This window comes from Notamacropus eugenii, chromosome 1, assembly GCF_028372415.1.
Source record: "Notamacropus eugenii isolate mMacEug1 chromosome 1, mMacEug1.pri_v2, whole genome shotgun sequence".
Lineage (NCBI taxonomy): Eukaryota > Metazoa > Chordata > Mammalia > Diprotodontia > Macropodidae > Notamacropus > Notamacropus eugenii.
In genome coordinates, this window is record NC_092872.1 from 104,143,026 (window position 1) to 104,168,354 (window position 25,329).

Here is a 25,329-nt window from a genome sequence, read left to right on the forward strand (position 1 = left end):
TTTTCAAAGTGGCTTGCTTTAACATACCAGTTTGGAGTTATTTTAATTGGCTAAAACATCTTTTCATTTTCCCCCTTTGTTTTTCTAGATTTATGTTGATTTTAATTTTGCTCTAGGGACCAATGAACTAATTACATATAGACACTTGATTATGAAATGATCTCCATATTGGTCATCAGTTATTTCCAGTTTGCTAGAATAAAATCAGTTTTTTTGGGGGGGGTAATACTATTCAATGCTCACCATGTCCAGTGCCTTTCAGTTGTCTCCTTTAAGAACATATTTATAATATATGCACAAGACTTGAGTAATTTGCAAGCCTTAATCTCTTTCATTTCTTAATCTCCAAACATTTTCTTTTTAAAAAATTTATTGATAATTTTTGCTTTTACATCACCTTCATTCCCAAATATGTCCCTCCAGCCCCCCAGAGAGCCATCTCTTATAACAAAAAATTAAAACAAAAGGGAAGAAAAAGTTTAGCAAAACTAAGCAACACGTAAAACAAAGATGACAGGATGTACAATATACTGTACTCATGATCTTCTTCTGTAAGGGAAGGAGGGAGATACATTTTTTATTTTCCTCTTTAGGGCCAAGTTTGATTATGTATAAAGTGTTTAGTTTTATTTGTTCTTTGATTTCTTTTTTTATCGTTATAGTTATTATGTATACTGTTTTTCTGGTTCTGTTTTTGTCATTCTGCATCAGTCAATATATAGCTTGCCATGAGTCTTCATACTCTTCATGGAAGAGTATAGTCATCTGTTTGGCACAGTAATGTTCCGTTACATTCATGAACCTTTCTCCCTGATCACGCAGACACCACTACAATTCACTCTCTGACCACCTCATATCTCTCCGAGTGGACTAGCCTCCTAATTCTCGCTGCCTCAAGTCCACACCTTCCCATCCCTCTTCCACAAGTTGCCAAAATGATTTTACTAAAGTGCAGATCTGACCATATCCCACTAAATAAATTCCAGTGGCTTCCTATAACCTCTGGGGTCAAATATAAACTCCTCTGCTTGGCATTTACAGGCCTTTAAAAGCTGGCCCCAACCTACCTTTCAAGCTTTATTAGTCTTTGTTCTCCTTATGCACACTGAAATCCAGCTCACATTTAGCATGCCTTCTCCCATAGGCTCTCTCCTATCCCTGTAATGTATTCCTCCTTCACCTTTACCACTCAGAATCCCTAGTTTCATTCAAAGCCTTGCTCAAGAGCTATGTTTTACATTTAAAAACAAAGAATCCCACAAATAATACCCCCCCTCTTTCTTGATCTTCTCAGCTGCTGGTCTCATCCACTCCTTCCCCCATCTCAGGTGGCACAATAGATAGACTGCTGTGCCTGTAGTCAGGAAGAGACCTATGTTCATATCTAGTCTCAGACACCAGTTATTTCTCTGGGCAAGTTACTTAATCTGTTTGCCTCAGTTTCCTCAACTGTAAAATGGGGCTAACAAAAGCACCTATTTCCCAGAATTGTTATGGAGATTGAATGAGGTAAAAATTGTAAAACACTTAGCACAGTCCCTGGCACACAGCAGGTGCTTAATAAGTGCTTATTTCCTTCTCTTCTTGTCCCCACCCAAATCATCGTTTATCAGTCATCTATCAGCAAATTGATACGTACATATATTATATTATTAGATTATAAGCCTCCCCGAGACAGGAATTTTGACTTTCTTCTTTGTGTTCCTGGTGCCTGGCATGTATGTAGTAGGTGCTTGATAAATGCTTAACAATTGATCTAATTTGTCAAACCACCTTTTCAAATATAAATTTTGGCCAGCATACCCCATTGCTACCTACATGACGAAGTAACTGAGTTTTAATGTATATTTATTTAATTTGGTGCCTTTCCCCAATTATTAATAGATTTTCTTTTTCATTCTCTACCACATCATGCTGGTGAATAGTTGAAGCTATATCTTCATGGGGATCATTTAGCTTGCACTCATGAGTACCGTGAAAGGTGATGGTCAAGTGACTCATAAAACAAAGTTTCCTGATGTTTTGGGGAACGTGATAACACACCCTCTCCCCAATTCTTTTTTTACAGTCTCTGAAGAGAATCTGTGAACCATTCCTTCCACCTGGCTTCATCTCCTTATTTCCATCTTTTAATTATATTTATAGAAAAAAATGTCCATATGGGTACATTTTTATTCCTTCAGTATTATATCATTTCATTGGCAATTGGACAAAGATGACACCCTTAGAATCCTAACAGTTAAAAACTGATGTTTACAGATGGTCTAAAAACTAGATGGTTCTTAATACTAACTTCTCTGTTTTCCAAGACTGTCACAGCCACCATAGAGGCAGAAGGGAACCATATAGAATCAGGGCCATTTAAAAATGTTTTTCTGTTACATGGGCTGCACGGCTGAAGAGTTCATCACCCAGTGGTCAGCCTGTTGGTGATAGTCTTGCTCTGCCTGGAAAGTTTTGTTCATAGATAACATGTAAAGTCTGGGAGAAGACAATAACACCTTTGGTTTTTTAATTTAATGAAATTGTTCTAAGACTAAGCTGAAACAAAACATTTTCTGATAAGTAATTTCCAAGTTTGGACCAGTATTGTCTTAAGAAAATTATTTAGTTTTTGTTACCTAAAATGCCTTTTTTGGGGGGGGGTGGGGGTGGTGGTCAGGCAACACTGCTCTATACTCTAGCTATCAAAGATGCTAATGCACCTGGTCCTTCTTTCTTTGGTAGAGCTTTGAGTCCATTAGATGTAATCAACAGCACATAACAACACACTGTTCTAAGTTTCAAGACTTGAATTCCAAAATCTAAATGTGGAACAACATCCTTCAACTTCATACAAGCCAAACATGCATCATTAAGGAAAGTGGCACATTGGAGAGAAGACCAACTTTGGAAGACCTGTCTGTGTATAACAGGTACTAGCTATGTGTCTGAGAGCAAATCCTGTAGCCTCTCAGTGCTCTAAGTAACTCTGGGACTATAAATTGCACATGAGTGTCTGATCTGTAGTCTGTGAAGGGAGTCTTCACAACAGAAGTTCCCTACATAACTGAAATCACAAGTTCAAAGCCAAAAAAAGAAAAAAGAAAGAAAGAGAAAGGAAAAAAGCAAGCATATTTGAGAAACTAGGCATCTTGGCTGTTCAAATCTATCATCCAAAGTGTAGAAAAAATATTTTAAAGTACAATATGGATCAGAAAACAATGCATTCTTGTGTTTTGCTTTGTATGCATGTCTGTTCCCTAGTTTACTAACTAAAAAGCAATATTTTTTTTGTCCTTTCAGATCCTGTTGACTCAATAGGACTGTTAAAAAAAAAAAAAACCCTGAAACAAATCAGGCTGTTTTCTAGCAAGCCTTTTGTAAAAGTACATGTGGTTAGCTGTTGCTCCAGATCTCCTGTTAGAGACTGTCAGACATGAGGTTGAGATGACAGTCGGTAAGCAAAAATGTATTTGACCTGTGCACTAAGTAATCTTGATAACTAAATTGTAACACAAAAGGATTGAGAAGTAGTATGTCAAAATAGAGTCACTTTTCAGTATCCTGCTTTCAAATGACTACCTAAACTTGTAAAAATATACAGGATGTCAGAAAAGAATTTAACTTTAGACCCCATTTAATGCATCTAAGAGCATCGTTCTTTCCCATCCTCCAGTTTAGATAGTGAAATAAGACGTGGAAGGGTGAAACCCTATAAATGGAAGTCCTCTTCATGCAGAGAAAAGATGTCACCAGTTGTCCACTCCCATTTCGTTACTAACTAAAGAGATATTTACTAGATTTCCTCCCAGATCACCAACAGATAGAAGAATTCAGGATTTTAGATATGATAAAATCCCACCTAATGTTGATTTTATATATAACACTGGCTGGAGCCTATAACATTGCCCACGGTTCCAGTCTTAACTGTTCCCCATTTCCCCTGAGTGGTTTCTCTCCCTCTTACTCAGAATGGATCATGTTCAGGCATGAAAAGTTAATATGTGTTTTTTTTCACATCACCTATTTTTATGTCAGAGCATGTTAATTGATAGTGGCAGGGTGTGGTGCCTTCAATGAGTTGGAGACCAAATGACTTCATACACGGAATGCTTTTTTGGTTTTTGAAAAACATCTCTTAATTTGCCCTGAATGCATACAACAATTTGCTCAAAACAGGCCAGTTATGTCCCTATTACTTTAGAATTTTCAGGGTAATGAACTCATATCTATTCCTTTTCACTCCTCCCCCTCGGAAGGGTAAAAAGCATGAGCTGTCTCACAGGCTACTAGGAAAATTCTCTATTGTCCTCTGGCTGAGTCTTCAAAAACTACTTAGAGGTAAAAGCTCTTTTTTCTCCGTTGTATTATTCTGAGTGCTTCCACCCCGCCCCCCATCCCCTACCTTTTTTTAAAGCTTTCTTCAGGCACATTTAGAAAGCATCAGTAAGTAAGTCTTGTTTTCTAGTTTCTTTGACATACTATCCATGGCCACTGCATTTAACAAAAACTGCTGGAAAAATGATATATTGTACATCGGTAACCGTGGTTCCCAGAAGTGAGGGTATCAAAGCTGGCCTCACTTCTGAGGTGGCAAACTGAAGGTAACAAGTCTCAGTGCATTGTCATACATCTATATACATTCCAATTAAGAATTGTCTTCTTTAACATGAAATGGATCAGCCATTTTGGAATAAAAAATGTTAGACACAGAGCACGTGCATTGGGTTAGAAATGAATTGCTTTGGAGGATGTGTATTAGAGGTGCAGCATTTTGGGAGAGAAAGGAAAAAAAGCCCCCACAAAGAGCAAATTCACAGCATGGTCAGACCCTCTGCAGAGTGGTGGGTCCTGGTTGATTCGAGATTCCATCAGCCTGAATGCATGCTTCACAAACCAACCTGGATTTGGCACAGAAAAGAGGCGACACACTTTATAATAGCAAACCTGATTTGTACCTTTCTCAAATATCTCTCTGCTTGGGGCTCTCTGAGTATTGTCCTGACTGTCTAGGGGAAAGGGGGGGAAGAGAACTCCACTCCCTACTGAGTTCCTCCCATGCAATCAGGTGGAAATCATAGGATCAAAGGTTAAGAGCTGGGAGGAACCTTAAAGGTAATCTAGATCAACTCTTCATTTTACAGGTGAGGAAACTGAGGACCAGGGAGGTAAAGGGACTTGCCCAAGGTCATAAAGGGAGTAAGTAAAGGACTGAGCTGGGTTTAAAAACAAAATCTAGCATGTCTAGCACTGCCTTTACTATACCCTACTGCCTCCCAAATCAATTCATTAAAGGGATAGATATTTTCAAACAAGTTGAGCAACAGATTGGGGATACTGTACCACACACATTTGAGAAAGGACAAATACTCTAGAGTATTCTAGACAGAAAAACAGTGGCTGATTTAGCTTAGAACAAGTATAAAGAATACATCAAAGTAAATTTCTGAACTTTGGGTGGGATGAGGATGTAAGTTGAGGGGATGGGGGAGTTGTGTTAGGAGTTATCTAGTAGTGGGTCACTTCATCAAAGAATTGTTCAAGATGCCAGTAGTAGGGGAGGTAATTTATTCTCATATGTGTATGGTATTACAGATAAAATTAATGGTATAGGAAATGCCTTGCCAGACTCCATTCAAACAAACAAACAAAAATTCTTCCATCTTGATAGGTTTTGGGGTTCTAAACTATAATCAGCCCTTCATCAAAACATAAAAATAAAAATAAATCCTGTTGTACAGCCAGACTGCAGTGTTTGTTGCACTAGGCTGGGTCCTTAGTACAACATCAATAAATGGCCACTTGTAGAGGGACATAGAAACACCCATTCATTAAGAAACCTACATCCCAATGGACTTTCCCAGGTTCCCCACACCCTCTTGCCTCCAATGGTTACAGAACACTCTAATACCTGTAAGAACTAAGGAAAGATTTTGGAAGAATGGAAACCCAGAAAGATAAATGATAGAACCAAGTAGAAAAAGGCAGTTTCTTGGAGACAATTTCAATTTTTTCTCCAAGGGAAAAAATAAGACAACAGATGAGTTTTTAACCATTGAACGGATTTTTTTAGGAACCATGTGGAAAGAGGCTTTCTGAAGGACTTTCTGTGTTTATTGGAAGTCCTGGATTTAGGAAGGCCCATTAGTGTCTCTGGGAGGAAGGCCCTCTGAGATTACCTCCAATTCACCCTATAAACATCCTATCTGTTCCATCCCCCATTAGAATGTGAGCTCTTTGAGAGCAGGGGGCTAAATTTTACCTTACTTTTCATCTACAGGGCTTAGCACAGTGCCTGGCACATAGTAAGAAATTAAAAAATGCTTGTTGACTGGCTGCTGACCTGAGAATCGATCAGAGAATGATAGGGTTAACATTATTCTCTGGAGAGTCAGCTCATCCTCATGAAATAAACACTTGTTCCAAGAAGACTCATCGGCCTCACATTTCTTGGTCCAAGAGAAGACTCTATCCAAACTCCAAGGGGATTGGAGATGAAAGGAAGAGGATTTAAAAATGGGCAGTCCTTACTCCCTGCTCTCAGTGGTGGTAGAATCACACCACTCAAAGCTTTGAACTTGATTTCCTGGTCTTGGCCCTTTAAGAGGCAGAATACTAGCTATTTCTCTTTTTCCTAATTTTTATTAAGTATCACCACCTGGTTATATAACCTTAATCCATGCATATAGTCCAGTGCTCATTTGGCTGGTCTGTCAGCAACAATGTTTAAAAATATGTTAATTCAACAATGTAGGAAGGATGTTATTTCTAGAGCTAAACTCCTCAGGGAAAAGGTAGAAAAACTTGCTCCAAGGATTTGATTCCTCCACACTGAGCAATGCTTTCTTCCCATGCATCCACGTACCTGGATCCCTGAATTTTTCTTTGCAAATTGAAACCTTGAAAAGACTTGCAGGACACATGCATATTCAAGAACCATTAAAGAGGGATGAGGGCCCCTGGAAATCAGCGTCTATTAGGGCCTTGCGTGGCTAGGTCCTGCTGTGTTTTGCTTCTTACATGGCATCACTTCAGGGTATAGCAGCTTTTTACCCCTGGCATACAGTGGCACGCAACGCAGATTTATAACCTAAGGCATTTTCCATACTCCCAGCCAAATGAAACCTCAGGATTTGCCGACTCCAGTGAGTTTGCAGTAGCACATCATTTAAGATATTTGGGGAGAGAAATTGGGCAACTGATTTTATGGAAAACACCCTATAGATTCCTTTTACCACACTGAAATACTTGTGGTCATATTGCATTTGTTCTGAAATAAAATCCGTGAATTTATTTTTTTAAAAAGGGGGCAGAAGGGGTGGGAGTAGCATAGAACATTTCTGATATCTGTACACTCAACACATGGTCCTAGGATTTAAAATTCAAAAAGGGAATTAAATTTTTTAAAAAAGTAATTAATCTCTTTGAAATTAGAAAATTTGGCAGACCTGAGTCACATAGAGGACACCATCAGAAACAAATACCCAAGGAAGGTTTCACTACTCCTAGCTGTGTACCTTCTGGGATTGATTTTCCTCCAAGAATCCAAGTTCCGAAAACAGTCCTCTCTCTTGAGCCATTTATTGAGAACAAACAAACGATCTTGGAAAAGACATCACCGGATTGAAGTTAAATACCTGACTTTGTTGTATGAGAATCATAAACTTGCTTACGGTCTATCTGGTCTGCAAACACTTCCCCATAAATCATCCAGTAGGGCATGTAGAAAATATTCTTGGCCAGCTTCCACGAAGGCTCCTCATTGGGGAAGAGGATGGCTTGCCTAGCCACCCCAAAGCTCATCAGTACCACCAGCATAATGATGACAAAGTACATCATGTCTATCATCTAGAAGAGACAGGGATGGGGGAAAGGACAAGAGAAAATCCACATGGTTAGCTTCTTATAAATGCTGACACCAATGAAAACATTGGAAATGAGTCAATTTCCTGACAAGGAAAGTCTGGATAGAATTCTGTGGCCACAGGCAGCTAGGTGCACGGTGGATTGAGCATTGGATTTAGAGTCAGGAAGACCTGAGTTCAAATCCAGCCTTAGACACTTACAAGCTGTGTGAACCTGGGCAAATCACTTAACCCTGCTTGCCTCAGTTCTCTCATCTGAAAATGAGTTGGAGAAGGAAATGACAAGTGGCTCCAGTATCTTTGCCAAGAAAACCCCAAATAGGGTTGTGAAGAGTCAGACATTATTGAAACAACTCAACATTATGGTCAGGAAGGTCTGAGGTTAAATCTCTCCTTGGATACTTACTAGTTGTATAATCCTGGGCACATAATTTCCACCTGCCTCAGTTTCCTCTGTCTGATGGGGATATTAATAGTGCCTTACTCCCAAAGGTGTTGTGAGGATCAAATGAGGTAATATTTGTAAAGTACTCTACAAACTTTAAGGCACTATTATAAATGCTAGCTATTATAACAATACGTTTGAGCTAGTAAAACAAGTGTATGTAGACCCTTAACAACAGTTTAAAAATGAAGGAAAACAGAAAGCTATGTACAATGAAACCTCCCCTACCCCCCCCCAGTTTCAAATTTCTCTGTTTGCCACTTAGTGTCTTAGCCAGATCTAGGATCAGAGATCTATGTCTGGTGCAATGTCCTTCATCTTACAGTTGAAGAAACTGAGAGTCAAGGAGTGACTAGTCCAAGGTCACAGAGGAAGGAATTTGTAGAGGTAGGAGTTGAACTGTTTCTCTGATTCTAGAACCAGCTATCTTTCTCCAGTACAATGCGCTCTGACCCAAATGAAATGGGAGTGGTGCATGATAGAGGAGTCAACGCAGGACTGAGAGTCAAGATCTCAGGTTCTTATATAGGGTTGTTGGCAGCTATTTTTGTGGCCCTGGAAAAGGCAAGTGTCCTCAATGTGTTTCTCATCTACTAGCGAAATGGGAATCCTATGATTTCTCTTTCTATGAAGCAAAGCAGTATGGAACAGTGGCCCAGGTGCAGTTGGAATATTTAAGATGCTGATCTCGAGCTAGAAAGTCTCAGGTTGAAATCTGAGAGTCTATTTTAGCAAGGACGATTTTTAGTTCACTGTAAGCTGTGAGGAGCTGAAGATATCTGTTGGTGAATGGGGTTCGGATAATCCATTTAAATGCTTATGGTGGATCACTTTTTTCTGACTTACAGTGGCCCATACTTTTCATATTCCTAGGGCGCCCTTCCCACTCTGGGATTAGGGGAGGGAAATTCATGAGGCACAAAAATGTGTCTTGTGAAGAGTTATACCCATGTGTCGAGGTGGTAGAGAGAGTGCTTGGCTTGGAGTCAGGAAGATCTGGGTTCGATTTCTGCCACACACATCTACTAGTTGTGTGACCTTAGGCAAGTACTTAACCCCCTCCAGCCTCAGTTTCTTCATCTATGATAAAGGTCATAATAACAGCACTGACCTCATATGGTTGTTCTGAGAATCAAATGAGATGTCATATGCAGAATGCTTTGCAAACCTTCAAGAACTTTATAAACTTTATAAATATATCAATAACCACAATAATACGTATGCTTGTTGCTGTAAGATCCTATAAATCAGTTTAGAGTTAACTCAGTTTATAAATTTTTTTCAGCCTTACTCCATTAAGTCTCCTAGATTTTTCCTTATACCTGACTTTGTCTTTAGATAATCACCTATTTTACATATCTCAAATCAACTTCTACCTGAGTTTTGAACCTTAAAGTCAGATAGCTCATCTTGGGAAGCAAACTTAATTAAGTGCAGCAGGGCAATGGCATCTGTCCAACCAAGTTTAATGCAGTCAGTATTTATTAAGTGCCTACTGTGTGCAAATCCTTGCCCTCAGCTTACATCCTCAAAGAAATCCTCATAACAGCTCTACCAATGAAAATTTCCAAAAAAACCCAAGACAGAATTAGAACTAAGAAATTCTTCCTTGTCTAACTTATTTTATTAGCATGCAGGTACTTCAATTTTCCAATGTGCTTTAACAGGTTGGAGGGTGCCCATAGATATTCAATAAGTTTAAGATCAATCCCCAGGGCAACTTCAAAATTAATTTGACATAGTAGTCAAGGTGGTGTGTGTGTGTGTGTGTGTGTGTGTGTGTGTGTGTGTGTGTGTGTGTGTGTGCATGCATATGTGTGAATTTGAATGAGTCTCTGGATACTTTGACATTTCCTCTATACTGCATCACTGCTCTTGGAAGTCATGAATTAGTTCATTGTTTCTTCTGTTGCACAATAGTCCCAGATCTCTCTTAAAGTCTGGCTAGCAACTGCGTAGAGATAGTTTTAGCTGGTACATCTGTAGCTATGTTTTTTCCCCCTATATTCTCTCTTTGCTTTTGAGTATCACCTTTCATCATTTATTTATGAAGAGTTCAACCAGCTAAAAAGTTCCAGTTGATCCTCCATGTTACGATTGTTCAGAATGACTAAAGATGGGTAGACAAAGGGGGGCACACATTTGATGTGTATTTTCTATGGCCTCTAGTTTGACTGGGGAGGAGAGGGAAGAGGGGAAAGAGAGAGGCAGCAATAGCATACACTATAGAATACTGGATTTGGAGTCTGGAAGACCAAGGTTCAAATATTGCCCCTGACATCTGTTTGCCATGTAACCCTGGGCAAGCTGCCCCAGGCAACTCCTTAGAACGTATCAACTAAGTTATTGATGAGTTTTGATCTGTCTTGGTGGAGAGAGTTCTCCACTGGTTCAAAATCACAAAGCTTTCATGCATTTCTTCCAGTATTTATATAAATACATACATACAAACCTACATTCATATCTGTATCTATATTCCAGTAAATATATGGAAACAATCACTCAATTGAAACTGTTCTCTTCAAACATGCAATGATCTCTCAGCTGCCAAATCTGATTTCCTATTCTCACTCTTTATCCTTTCTGATCTCCCTGTTGCATTTGACATTGCTGGCCACCTTTCCCTGAATTCTCTTTCTTGATTGCTTTGGACACTGTTTTCTTCATTCTCTTTCATTCTGCTCCCTCTAAGTCTTCTTTGTTGGATCATCATTCATTTTTAGCCCCTTAACTGATGGTGTGCCCCATGGCTCTGTCCTGAGTCCTTTTTTCATTTTATACTTTCTTGGTGATCTCATTAACTTTTGTGGGTTTAATTATAATTTTTTTCAGATGACATCCACATCTTTATATCTAGTCTGTCTATTAAATTCCAGTCTTATATCACCAACTGTAGGCATCTGAGATTCAACATATCCAAAAAGGAATTTATTATCTTTCTCCTCAAACCTTTTATCTCTTCTTCCTAATTACTCTGTTACAGTTGATAGCACCACCATCCTTTTAGGCATCCAGATTTGCAGCCCTTGAATAAGCCTTGACTCTGACCGCTTTCTTACCCATTCACGAGCTATCTTGTTTATCCTACCTCTTGTTGATCCTACGTCCTTAATGTATCTCCCATCTATCACCTAGCCTCTACTCATACCACAACCATACCCTCATCACTCTTATCTGAACTTTTACAACTAGACTTCCTCCTCTGCAGGCTTTCTTCTACGCAGTGGCCAAATTGTGTAGTGGACAAATACCTAACCATCCCTCTCCCTTGCTCCAAAAGCTCTGGTAGCTCCCTCTTGACCTACTGAACCAACCAACCAAACAAAATCCATCCTGTTCAGTGTTTAAAGCCTTTCTGGCTGAAATCTACCTTTCTAAGTTTATTAAATATTACTCTCATTCATACGCTTTTGTCATCAGTATCCCATCGCAACTGGTTTACTTTCTGTTCCCTGTATATGACATTCCATCTTCCATCTAAGTACCTTTCACATTCTGTCCCTCATACCTATAATGTATTTACTCCTCATTTCCACCTGGTAGAAGCTTTAGCTTTGTCATGTATCACATTCTACACAAGACCCTATTGTAATGCCTATGTTAGTAATGCTTCCCCCTCCCTCACCCAGAGGGAAAAAAAAATCTGTCTTCACACACACATACACATGCATATATCTATATATACACACACACATATATATATACATATACACACATATACATACATATGTGTGTGTGTGTGTGTATATATTTAAAGAGTGTATGTTTATTTTTCTGTGTGCACTTTATCCCTCAATAGAATAGAAACTCTTAGAAGGCAGGGCCAGTTCATTTGTGTGTATGTGTGTGCATTCCCAGTCTAACACATTTGTTATCGTTACTGTTCATTTAATTAGTTGTGATCTTGTGGACTAAGTATCCATGGGGTTATTTTTGGGCAAGAGTATTGGAGTAGTTTGCCACTTTGTCAGGATCCTTTGTTTGGATCCTTTTGTCAGGTAATCAGAGGTTAAATGACTTGCCCTGGGACACATGGTTAGAAAGTGTCTGAGGCTAGATTTGAATTCAGGTTTCCCAGTACTCTATCCTCTGAGCCACCAGCTGCCTCACCTGGTACATAATAGTACATTATGTATTAAGTACATAACTTAATAATTGCTTATCCTGTGCTGAAAGGAACACTCCCCATTGCTTCAGAGATTCTCAGTATCACTTTGTCTTTTCAAATTGATGAACTGTTTACTTTTGGTCATCTTTGGTCAGGACCTGGAAACTGTATATTCAGTCTTCTGACTTAATTTTTTTTCCTGTCTTGGGACAGTGACTCAACTATCTAACTAAAGACATTAGAAACTACATATAATAGAGGCAATTCCTAATCCAACCAGTATTGCACATTCAATTCGCTTTCCTATTTTTGTTCTGTACTGGTAGAGGAGTCAGAAAGTTAAACTGTAGAGAGGAAATGCAGTGAGTTCCTGCTTATGTTACCTGGGACTGCTACCTGGGCAACATATTGGTACCATTTCATATCACTCACCAAAGGGGGTAGTTACATTATAAAAATGGAAGAAGGTGCAGCTGAAAAATAATATAGTTGCTCTGATGTGAATTCTACTTCAGTAATTTCAGTAGATACTTAAGGATGAGTCAACCTTTCTTTAGTATGTATGTGTATTGTATATGATATATATATACACACATATGTGTGTGTGTACACATACACATACATATATAAAGAGAAAGTCCCTTGTGAATTAGATAAATGTATTATATGTTTGATAAATATGCATATGTGATATATTTATAGATAACTGGAGTGTGTATTATATATGATATATTACATATAAATTACACATTGGGTAAATATATAATCTATACTATAAATATACACTTTATGCAAATATCCAAGATAACTAGGCTCTCACATTTCTGCTTAAGGTAGGAGAACCAATGGGATAGGGAAGAATTCTTTTAGAAGAACAAACAATATAACTTTATGATATTCCAATAGCATGATTATCAGTTCTAGGCATTAGAAGGTCTGAAATTCATCATTACAATCAGAGATGATTGAGTCAGTAGGTGAGGTAGACTGGTTGTTGAGTAAGAGCACTAGACTAGGACAATTATAGCTCAGATTTAGATGCTGCTTTAATGTTTATAAAGTGCTTGACACAATGATCTCATTTGATTTCCTATAACAATCCTGTGAGATAGGTGACATTATTATCTCCATTTTACAGATGAGGAAACTGAGGCTCAGAGAATGATACGTTCTAAGTCATGAAACCGTTGAGTGTCTGAGATAGGATTGCAAGTCCATTGCTCATGCTTCAAAGTTTCCATTAGAATACAAGCTTTTCATGGGCAAAGACCATCTTTCTTTTTTCTTATATTTGTATTTCCAGTGCTATACTCGAGGCCATATTTCCCCTCTATTCCAAAACTGAAATGGAATGTCACTTACAATGGGCAAGTAGTTTGGCTTCATTTTGGCCGAGGTCCACCATTTGTGGCATTAGGGTTGGTAAGAGTATTTGTATCCAAATGATAGTGGTGGTACAGAGAATGCTTGGTGCAGCAGATGAGAATTCTGTGCTTGGAGTCAACAAGGAGTAGGTGTAAATCCCACCTTTGATAATTATTAATTGTGTCACTTAACCTTTCTGAGCATGTTTTCTCATTTATAAAATGAGGGAATTGGACTTACTGACCTCTAAAGACCCTTCTAACTCTAAAACCTATACTTCTATGACCACCAGAAAGCACAGGGCATAGGAACATGCTCACCAAGTTTTCATATGATGCTCTCTTAAAAGCATAAAATGAAAATTGAATTTTAGAAAATTTACATTTTGTATTTGGAGAAGACTCCTTAGTTTCTTTGCAAAAAATTGTTAGTATTGGAGACAGAGGGCATCTAGGCAGTGAAGCATGCTGGGCCCAAAGTCAGGAAGACTCATCTTCCTGAGTTCAAATCTGATCTCAGACCTTTAACAGTTGTTTGACTGTGGGCTAGTCACTTAACCCTGATTTTCCAAGAAAACCCCAAGTGGGGTCACAAAGAGTTGGACATGACTGAAACAACTAAATAACAACAACTGCTCACAGAGACCTTATTATTTTGGGACTGTGTTATGAGTACAGTTTAGTTGACCAAAAGGCAAGGAGCAAAGAAATGTGCTGTGAAGAGTGAAGAGTGATTTTAGAAATATCTCGGCTATTGTGTTCCCAAAAAGCTTCCCATGTTGTGGGGGATGGGGGGAGGAGAGAATACTCAGGGACTGTTAGTAAACTGTTTTTTCACAGAGCATTCAAGGGAATATAGTTCCAGCAGTGTGACAGAGGCAGGTAGCTGGGGACTGATTCATTACATCAAATGACATGTTCAGAAAAGAGAAAAGTTGCTTTAAAAGTAGCTCTAATGCTCCCCACAGTGGCTCTGGGAGGAAGCAGGCAGGAGGGAATGACTAGCTCCCTCAGTTTTGTACAGGTAGAGTGAGGCTGCTAGGGTGATATCCTGGCTGCACAGCCCCTGCACAGGACCAAGGTGTGCCAAAAGGTATAGGTGAGCATCCTTCTACCAGACAGTGGCCTCTGTGCCTCTGATGCACTTCCCCTTTCAGAGGCCACAAAAATGAGAGAGTAAGGGTAGTATGGCAGAAAGTAGTAAGGCGAGTAGGGGTAGTATGACTCTGAAGACAAATTCTATCTCTGAAATTACTTGCGTGACTTTGAGCAAGTCACTTAACCTGCTTGAGCTTTGGTTTCCCCATTTGTAAAATGAGTGTGTTATAAATGATGGTGTCCTCTAGATCTTTGATTATAGGTGGTTCTAGCTATTTTTTCCTTTTTAACCAATCCAACAGAACCTTGAGAAAGTCTTTTCTTCTCTCAGTACATGAGAAGAACTCTAGAACACAGAGAGAATTAAGTTCATTAAGAGTTTTTGGAGCAAAGACTTTCTTCCTCATTGGAAGAATTATTCTCCAGCTATTTGTGTGATTAAGTTTAAATTCGGAAGCAATTTAAAGGAGGTTGGGTTAGATTGTCTCTGCCTGAGCTCTAAAATTCTATGATTCTGTGACCTTGAGGGATGGAGACCAGGAAAATCATGGCCAAGTCTATTTTATATTCTGCCAATTTACCTTAGGACTTCAAGGATCCATGATTTCAATGGGGTGGGTACTCCCTCCACTGATGCAGATGGCATCCTTTGTAGATGATGTCATAAGCTGTGGCCAAAAATAGTCATCACCTGGTGGTCAGCCTTCTGGTGATGAACCTCTCTGCACTTAACTAGATTGGTCCTTGGATGGGAGATATAAATGTCTGCCATTGGGCCTGTGCATTCCAACAGATCCAACTAATCCTCATGCTTTTTCCATTATCACTCCTCCCCTTAGAGTACCCGACAGAAAACCAGAGCTCTTCCTTACCATTTTCCCAATCATCATAACGTAAGGGCCCAAGTATTTGTTCACGCCGAAAATGTCTAACAAGCGGATATACCAGTAAATGATGTTAACACAGTATATGACCCTCCCATCACTTCTGAATGGCTGATCTTGTAAGCGAAGGATCATCCCAACAGAAAACAGGAGGATAGCTATGAGGTCTGTGACATTCCAGTATTCTTGTAGCCATACTTTCACTTTTTGTAACAGTTTCCCAGGCTCTGACATCAAAATCTGAAGGAAGAGGAGAGGGGAGAGAGATTAGTTTCAATTTTTTCATACTTCTGGAAGTCACTTGTAGTAAAACTTCCACCTATGTGTTGAATAGACATATATCTATCTAACCCCTATTAGAATTTAATCTCATGGAAAGGAGTGATCATTTCATTCTTTGTCCTTATATCACCAATACTTGGAATATAGCAAGTGAGAATAAAATGCTTTGTGAATTAGAATCCACAAAGGTCCATGAGATTACATATGTGAAGTACCTTGAAAACCTTAAAGTGCTGTACCTATACTAGCTATTATTATTATCTTGGATGAGAATCTCGAGGTGGTTTAGTTACATGAAACACCAGATTGATCTCGTTAGGGTTTCTTCCTTTTATAAGAAACAATTAGCCAGACTGCCATCCTTGTTATACCTCCACTAGGGACATCTGTGCTGTGAAAAGTGGGGGGCTGGCTTAGGTTCAACCTTATCTTGTTGGTATGCCTAATACTCTCCTTCGTCCTAATATTCTCAAGAGCAGGGCATGTAAAATTCACTCACTAATTTCTGCCTGGGCAACTTCACATAGAAGCATCAGTCCAGGGCATGGGGAGGGAAGCATGTTAAATCAGAAAATCTTCACTCATAAACATGAGTGAAACTATTACAAGATTATAATATTCCCATGTCTTTGGGATCTTGGTTTTGAACAAAGGTATGTATGTGTGTACTGAGGACACTGAGACTTGTAACTCACAGTCTCATGATAGATAAGTGCTTCTTTCATGTGGACTTAAGTGACAGAAACTTAGGATAGGTGATGGTGCTGTACCAACAGAAGTCCTAGATCTCAGAGGAAAGGGTCAAATCCTTGCTCTGAGAGCTATTGATAGGCATTGCCTCTCACTGATTTGGAGCAAGAACTCTTATGAAAAGTATTTTAGGGCAGAGGAAAGACCCCTGGACTTGGAGCCAGAAGATGAGAGTTTTAGCCTAGGGGCTACCACTTATTCACTTGGGTCACTAAAGCTTGAGCAAGTCACTAACTTTCTATGAATGTTTCCCCATTTGTAAAAGAGGGGTACCACTTTTTTCCCAACCTACTTCATCTTGTAAGAAAAACACTTTTAGAATCACTAAGCACTTCAGAAATTTGAGCTATTGTTATGTCCACCCTTTTCATTTCCCAGTTGTGCACATAAAAATTCAGGAATTGGGTTCTTGAAGCCTTTTGTGGATTAACTTCCACTTTCGCTTCATATGTCCTGTACATACAATTTTTTGCATGTTGTGTTCCTCTTAAGAACATGATTCCTCAAGGGAAGAAACTGTAATTTTGTTTTTATTTGTATCCTCAGTGTTTAGCACCAAGTCTGGCACAGAGTGTTTAAAAATGCTTATTGACCGACTGTTTCCTGTACAGCTTGAGGTGAAACATATACACCGGTCTTAAAATCCTTGGTATTCTGTCAGCTACATCCTTTCCAAGAGTAAACCATGAAATCTATCTTGCTTCCTTTTTCTTCCCTATTCTAGTAACTGGAACAATTCCATCTACATTGTATTGGAATCTGGGTTTAATTTCTTCCTGTTGGAAGGAAGTAGAGTAAGCCATAGGTCTATCGTGCTTCCTTTTTCTCCCTCATTCTAGTAACCGGAACATTTTGTCTACATTGTATTGGAATCCTGCCTTAATTTCTTCCTATTGGAAGACTTAGTTTATATATGGGACATACTGAAGGGTGAGAAGAGAGAAAAGAGAACAAACGAAGAGACTAGCATGGCCTCCAACTCAGACTTTTTTCGTCATGGAAAGGAATCACTTAAAAAGAGTAACTGTGGGTGTTGAGGAGCTTGGGTACCCAACAGTGATTCTGTGCATGGGGTCAGAACCAGCTGCTAGGAGAAAAACAGCTGTTGACAGCCTAACTCTACAATGAATGCTGAGACACTACATACAAATGCCCAAGTCTTGCTACATCCCATTTCAGAAATGTTAATTGGAGGAGCAAAGAGGAGTGGGTCATTAATAAGACTGAGTTTTGTGCCATTTATCCGAGTCACTGATTATTAGTCCTTGTACGAAAAGAGACTAACTGAAGGGAGGTATAATAGCAAAAAATTTTGTATAATGCTTTGATGTTTCCAAAGCCTTTTAAAATATTATCTCATTTGATCTTTGCAGAAATCTTGGGAAATAAGTAAGCCATAGGTCTATCTTGCTTCCTTTTCTCTCTCATGTTAGTATCTAGAGCAATATTGTCTACGTTGTACTGAAAACTTTCCTCAATCTCGTCCTATTGGAAGGAAGTAAAGTTTGGCAATAAAATTGCATGTGAGCTGGCAACTGATGGATGTCCAAAGAACTTCTGACAATCATCATGCTTTGGTTCTCAGAATATTATAAATTCCCAACTCTCTATGTGGCAAATATCTTATTTCTGTAGTCTGTGGATGGGAAATCCCCAAAGCTGCTCTTGTCTGAGTGACCCATGGATGGAAACCTGGGTGAAGCATTTGGATGATGTCTGAGATGCTCAAACTGTTCTAAGGATGTTTTTATTCAAAGTAACTACACCAACTCTAGTCAGTAGGAAGTAGATACTCTGATTCCCATTTCATAGATAGTGACTTGCCAAAGCTTCTAAGTGCCAACTTGCTATGGATATTGATGTTTTCTTAATGCCACTAGAAGAGGGTGCGTTTCACGGCATGGTAGATAAGGTACTGGACTCAGGACCAAAAAAGTCCTAGGTTCATATCCCCCATCAAGCACTGACATGATTTATGACACAATATACTGGTTGTGTGACCATGAGCAAGTCACTAAATCTTTGGGAACTTTAGTTCATAAAGTGGAATAATAATATCTGTAGCACCTACCTAACAGGGCTCAAAGGGAATAAACACAGGTAAAGTGTTCAATGAATGTCAATGATTATTAATGCTATTATTAATATCAATAGTGTCATCTAGTTGAATAGATGGATTTTGTATCTTCCCTTTGAGAGAAGAAACAGTAGAGTGTATGGCTCTCAGTTGAAAAGAAGGAAAAATACAAAGAGCCCCTGGGCCACTTTTAGCAATAATGACAGATGGTGATGGCAGTGGTGATCATGGTGATAATACTTTGAATTTAGAGAAAACCTTTCTTCCAAAGAGCTCAATGAGCTTCCCCATCCATTAGACCATTTATCATCATATCCCAATGACAGTGACATCTGAGGGAAGCTTTTAGAAGCTAAGTGAACCTGACATCCTTTCAGAAAAGTCTGCTCACTCTGTTACAGCCTTGTAGCAGGGAAGGTGTGGCATGTTCATGACAAGCTCTGCCCAAGTTCAGTTTCCCTTGTGTTTTTTCCCTCTCTTTGGAAGGTAAGAATTTTTGAGATTGGCCTGCTGGCATTGGGAAGCAGCCTGCAGAGCCCTCTTGTGGCCTTGGATGTCTACAACATTGGCTTCTGGAACTTTTTGGAATTGGGATCTCTTGTGTTCCAGGGAAATTTGCTTAAAAATGAATGACCTAGATGTTATCATATTATAGCTTTAGAGATGGAAGGAACTTTAGGGTTCATCTAATCCAACTCCCTCAGTTTACAGAGGAGTAAATTATATACTAGATTGTAGGTGTTATAGTCTTTTTTTTTAAAGGGAAAGGGAATAAGGGTGAAGAGGAATGAAGGAATAGTATTTATTAAGAATTTATTATGGTGCCAATCGTTGTGCTAGGTGCTGGAGATACAGATACAAAAGAGACACAGTGCCTGTCCTCAATAAGTTTATATTCTAATGGCTGTGACAAAGCATATAGAGGAGTGGTGACCAGAGAAGCGAATTATGGTCTTGAGAAGTCACAAAGTTGGCTAGTAGAGTAGGAGTAAGGCAGACAATTGAAATACCCTTTCTAGAAGCAATGGCAATGCTGACATGATTGCATTTCGCAAAGAGTCAAGGAAATGGGGAAGTACTCACTAAAAAGCTAGAAGAAAGAGGAAGACGGAGTAGACTTTAGGAAGTAGTTCCTTTAGAAAGCTTAGGATCCTAGACCTGAAAGGGACCCCAGAAGCATCTACCTAATTTTTTAGATGAGGAAACTGAGACTCAGAGATGTTAAATGGCTTTCTCAGAGTCTTATAGATAGTCTCAAAGATGAGACTGGAAATGGGTTACTGAAATCCATTTGCATGACAACATCTGCTTCTAAGAAATGGCCAAAGAACCCCACTTTGAGGGCAGGCACAGAATATAGACAATTGTATAAGAGAAAAGATCTAATAGCCAAAAAAAGGTAAATGTTCTAGCTAACAAGGAAAGAGATAGTCATTTGCAGGATTTCCTGGAGAATGTGAACTGTGTTAGATGAAAATAAATAGCAAAGACCCAGGGTAGGATGAGATGTCAATGCTATAAACATCTGAATGATCGGAGTGTCCATAGAGTTGATGATGAGAAGGAAATGGGAGCCCTGGTAGAAATTCAAGTATTCCTAGGGCAACATTCAGAAAAGTGGTTTCTTGTTAAATACAAATCCCAAATACCCCAGGACAGTCATAAATATAACTAAAAGCTCCTGTTTCCTTTCTCCCAGGTTATCTTATAGGGATAGTTACCTCTCTCATCTTCTCTATTCCCAATGTGAATATATAGGAAATGACTATCCATTCCTGGGTGGAAGGCCAGCGTTCCATCTTCACCAACACGATGTAGTTGAAGAGCATTAGGTACCCAATGTATGCCAGCTGTGAAGAAATAACAAAGAGGAGCATTACGTCATTCTTGTGCAGGCGTCTGATATAGGGCAACCTGACTCCAGGAGTGCACGGGTGGAAATGGATGACATAAAATCAGAATCGTTGAATCAATGCATTTTTTAGCTGAGGGAATTCCAGTGTCTTGAGAGGATGAACTGAAAAACTGCTAAGTGATTAGTACAGGCAGTGAACAAACTCTAGAATCCCCTGATTTAAATTCTTATGATTTTATTGTGGATAGTTCTAAAATGTCAGCTGGATAACTATTCTAAACAAGTCCTACAAGCTGGAAGCTAAACAGACCCACTCTGAAATAGTTGGTTTGTCCCTTGAGTGTTCTTGGGTAAGTTTACCTTTTTTCTACGTCTCAGACTACCTCCCATGTGATAGGACTAATATTTACTATTATTTCCTTGATGCAAGTCCTTCTCTCTGACCAACCCCCCCCCCCCAATTTGGGGAGGCCCAGCTCCCTCCTCCTTCCCTAATCCTCAGGTATTAGTTTTCCCTAAAAGGAGTCAAAACTGCCCCAGCATCTGATTGGCCTTGACTTCCCTGATGTAGCTTCCTGGTCATCAAACACATAAAAATCCCAGCCAGGAGGAGTTGTAGCCTCTCACACTCATTGGGTACATGAGACTATAGGAGTCCTCGTGTTCTTCACTATATTCTGTGCTTTTAACTAGACACATTTCCATATGGAGACTGTGCAGCAATTTCCAGAGAAGCTTGGTATATCCATGGTAGCCCTGTTTATTTCCTTGCTCTTTGAAGGCAAAGTAAACCTCCTTTTGTTATATATTCAACGTTTTATTTCATCCCAACATCAAATCTGAATTAAGATCACAGAACTGGGATCCTTAGAGTGCTGGTGTTAGAACTACCTCCAACACTCCAATAATCATGTTCCACATGAAAGCATTATTCTGGACTTCTGCCACAAGAAGGGATGTCTATGGACCCATGTATAGACTAGGCCTATGCTAGTCTATACATGTATAGCCTAATCCTGATGTGGCTCTGGATAAAGAATCTTCACTGAAACTGTTGAGACCTTTGACTGACTTGGTAGACTAATTGGATCATGGGTTGGTTGGTTGGTTCATTCATTCATTTACTTATTTAGGTGTGTACTTTAACCTTGCCCTTAGCAGACTATTCAGAGGGAACGTATGGCATTTTCTCTTATATACACAGTGGTACGATTTTTAAAAACTTTTGGTCTTTACATGCCCAGCAACTAGTACCATCTCTCACACATAGTAGGCACTTAAGAAATTAAGTGCTTCCATGACTCCTTATTTCAGTCCCTTTGCATTTATTTTGTTAGGAAGCACCACAGTACAGTGGAAAGAGAAGTGGGTTTGGATGGGGCCAGAGGACCTTGAATCAAGTCCTGCCTCTTGTACTGTCTGTATTACCTTAGGTAAGTCACTTTAAATCCTGTGGGCCTCAGTTTGTTCATTTATAAAATGAGGGAATTGGATTAGATGGCCTCTGAAGTCCCTTCTAACGTTATGATCTATGATTACAGGATGATGGAGCCATTTTGGCCAGGGTCAAATGGAATCTAGTGGGGGAAATGAAAGTGATACAAAAACAAAAACATTTCTTTTAAAAGAATGTAAGCTCCTTGAAATCAGGGACTGTTTCATTTTTTGCCTTTGTATCTGTAGTGCCTAGCACAGTGCTTGGCATCTATGTGCTTAAATAAATGTGAGTTTAATTGAATTATTGGATTCAGTTATTGAATTCAGCCCTCAACATGCCTAATGAGACATTTTCTTAGTGGTTCTTAAGCATTGATTTCTTTCTTTTTTGTTGTGCTAACCTCCATTATTTTCAAACTAATCTAGTCTTATTTCTAATTCTCTTGATTTAACTGTCCTACCTCAAAATGTCAGTGTAGACATTATTTTCCAAATCATTATTTTCCCCTCCCAGTCTTAAACCTACCTCTCTTTATGCTTAGGTTCATTTGATCTTGGGATTCTTTTTTTCCCCCAAGACTTTATTTGACTTCCCTGGCTCATCATATACAACAATACAACTTCAGTCATTGGATGCCACAAGCCATATCCTCCAGCTCCCTTCACTCCCATTCCTTTGACATCTTCTCTATCCTCAATCCTACTTATTTCAGTTTTGGACTTGCTTTCATTATCATAATCATAGTTCTAGAAGAAAACTCAGAGGTCATCTATTCCTCCCCTAATTTTATAAATAAGGTAACTGACATTCAGGTGGATTAAGTGACTTAGCCAGGATCACATTACTAGGCTAGTATTTGACGCATAGGTTATACTCGACTTGAAATTCCAGAATCAAGAATCTTTCCATTCTGTTTCAGAAATAGTCAGCTTTGTGGGGGCTTCATGGAGGTTTACTCTGATCTTTCATGTTTTAATTGCTAATTCCCTTTCTCCTTCTTCCAGTGTCTGTAGGTCTTATAAAAGTTGGGAGCAAAATCTGAAAGTAGTGAACAGCAATATGACCATATGGCTCTCACTAAAGTCAGCAGGAGTCATGTAGAGGTTTTCTTTCATTTGTGTTTTTTAGTTTTACTTTCTCCTGTCACATGTACAACTCTGAAACCTTCAGATATGAATGTCAAGGTCATAACAAAACTACCTAGAATATGGTTCTCTTTGGGCCAAGGTTTTGCCAGCTACCAGTCCCATTCTGGCTCCCTTTTCCACTAGTCAGAGGAAAGATATAAATTTTGTTTGTCAGGGAAAGGAAACCGTTTGTCATAGAAAATGGAAACACAGAATGTGTGGCCCTGTGTCCTGGTGTCACTTCCAGCTTTGAATCTGGACCCTTCCCAGCTAAATACGGGCAAATTGGCTCAGTTCAGGAGAAAGGCTGATAGAGCAGCCAAATGGATTTGTGCCTCTTTTCCTCTTGGAACCTAAATGGTATCTAACTGGCTCCTACATTCAACTTGGTAACAAGGAGCAGAGAGGATATGGATTTTTTGGGGGTGATTCTGCCCCTCTCTAACAAAAAAAAGGACCCACTGTACTTTCCAGAGTCTTGAGAAAAGTAAGAGGCACATTTCTGAGAGATTCACAAAGAGGAGAATAGAGCCATAAAATTAGATATTCTTCACCTATTCTCTAATTTAGGTGCAGGTCACTTGGGTTGATTTAAAGGACCAAAATAATTTTTTTTCACTCCAAATTAGTCTCCCCGTGACACCTTAACACAAAAAAATAGTGTGTAATCCATTGCACCTCACTTGAATGAGACTAAAAGAAACATCTGGTCTCTGTAATGTTTTGGAGACCATCTAGTCATACAGTCATTAACCTTGCCCTTAGCAGACTATTCAGAGGGAATGTATGGCATTTTCTCTTATATACACAGTGGTATGATTTTTAAAAACTTTTGGTCTTTACATGCCCAACAACTAGTACCATCTCTCACACATAGTAGGCACTTAAGAAATTAAGTGCTTCCATGACTCCTTATTTCAGTCCCTTTGCATTTATTTTGTAAGGAAGCACCACAATACAGTGGAAAGAGAAGTGGGTTTGGATGGGGCCAGAGGACCTTGAATCAAGTCCTGCCTCTTGTACTGTCTGTATTACCTTAGGTAAGTCATACAGCCTAGGATTGCTAGTCTCACCACTCTAAGGGTCACCTTTATAATATATGGTAAACACAAGAGGTCATTAAAGGTTTCAGTTTTGTCTGATTAGGCCATTTTATAGTACAGAAACCACTATCCTGTTCTTAATTCTTGCTTGATCTACTTGTCAGTGACATGAAATAGACATAGACTGTGCAACTAAAGGGGAAAAATAATAGCTTTGGGGATGAGATAAGGGAACATGCTATCTGAAAAATATATATCATGTTCTTACTACTGCTTCCAATTTCCCTTTTATGCTTCCAAATTTCCCTTATTTTCTAAATACTATATAAACAGAGGAATCCAAAAGTGACACGATACCACTGCATTGTTTTACAATATATTTAATCCAGGAAAAGTGAGCAGAAATGGTTTTCTAAAAAGCATTTCAGGAACGTGCCTTTCAGAAATTTATGCCAGATGAATGAAAAGGTCTCACTTGGTTTTGGCTATTTTGTGGCCATTTCCCCCACTTCTTTTTTACATTAAGTTCCAAGACGTGAATTTTTTCAGCCTATGGTTTCTTCATATTTAGGGAACTTTCCATACTCTGCCTGGACTCTCCTTCCATGAACTCTATAATCTAACTATGCTGGTTAAATGCTGTTTTCTTATAAAACATTTCTCCTATTTCCATTATTTTCAAGGGCTGTTCCTCATGCATGGAAGGCTTTCCCTTTTCACTTTATGTAGCTTCGTTTCCCTGACTTTCCTCTCCCAGGCAAATGCTCCCTTCTGTAGCAGACCTTTACCAATCTCCTTGGATACTAGTGTGTTCACTCTAAGAGTACCCTTCCATCTACTCAGAATGTATCTGGCATGCATCTCTCTTTCTCTTAATCTCTCTCTTTCTGTTGATGTATTGATATGGTCCCTTCCATTAGAAGGTTAGCTTCCTGAAGACTGGTAGTTTTATCCCCTTTATATTTACGGGTTTTAGCATGGCTTGTCACATAATAAGTACTTAATGAATGT

At 39.1% G+C, this 25,329-nt stretch overlaps 1 protein-coding gene across 1 annotated transcript in view; it reads right to left on the reverse strand.

Moving 5' to 3' along the window:
* Nucleotides 1–25,329, reverse strand: part of TRPM3 (transient receptor potential cation channel subfamily M member 3) — a 457,883-nt gene that overhangs the window by 70,041 nt on the left and 362,513 nt on the right. The window contains exons 19-21 of the mRNA XM_072611419.1: nucleotides 20,577–20,705; nucleotides 15,735–15,986; nucleotides 7,656–7,830 (exon numbers count right to left, since the gene is read on the reverse strand). Coding sequence (XP_072467520.1) covers nucleotides 7,656–7,830; nucleotides 15,735–15,986; nucleotides 20,577–20,705 — 556 coding nt within the window. The remainder of the gene's footprint in view (nucleotides 1–7,655; nucleotides 7,831–15,734; nucleotides 15,987–20,576; nucleotides 20,706–25,329) is intronic.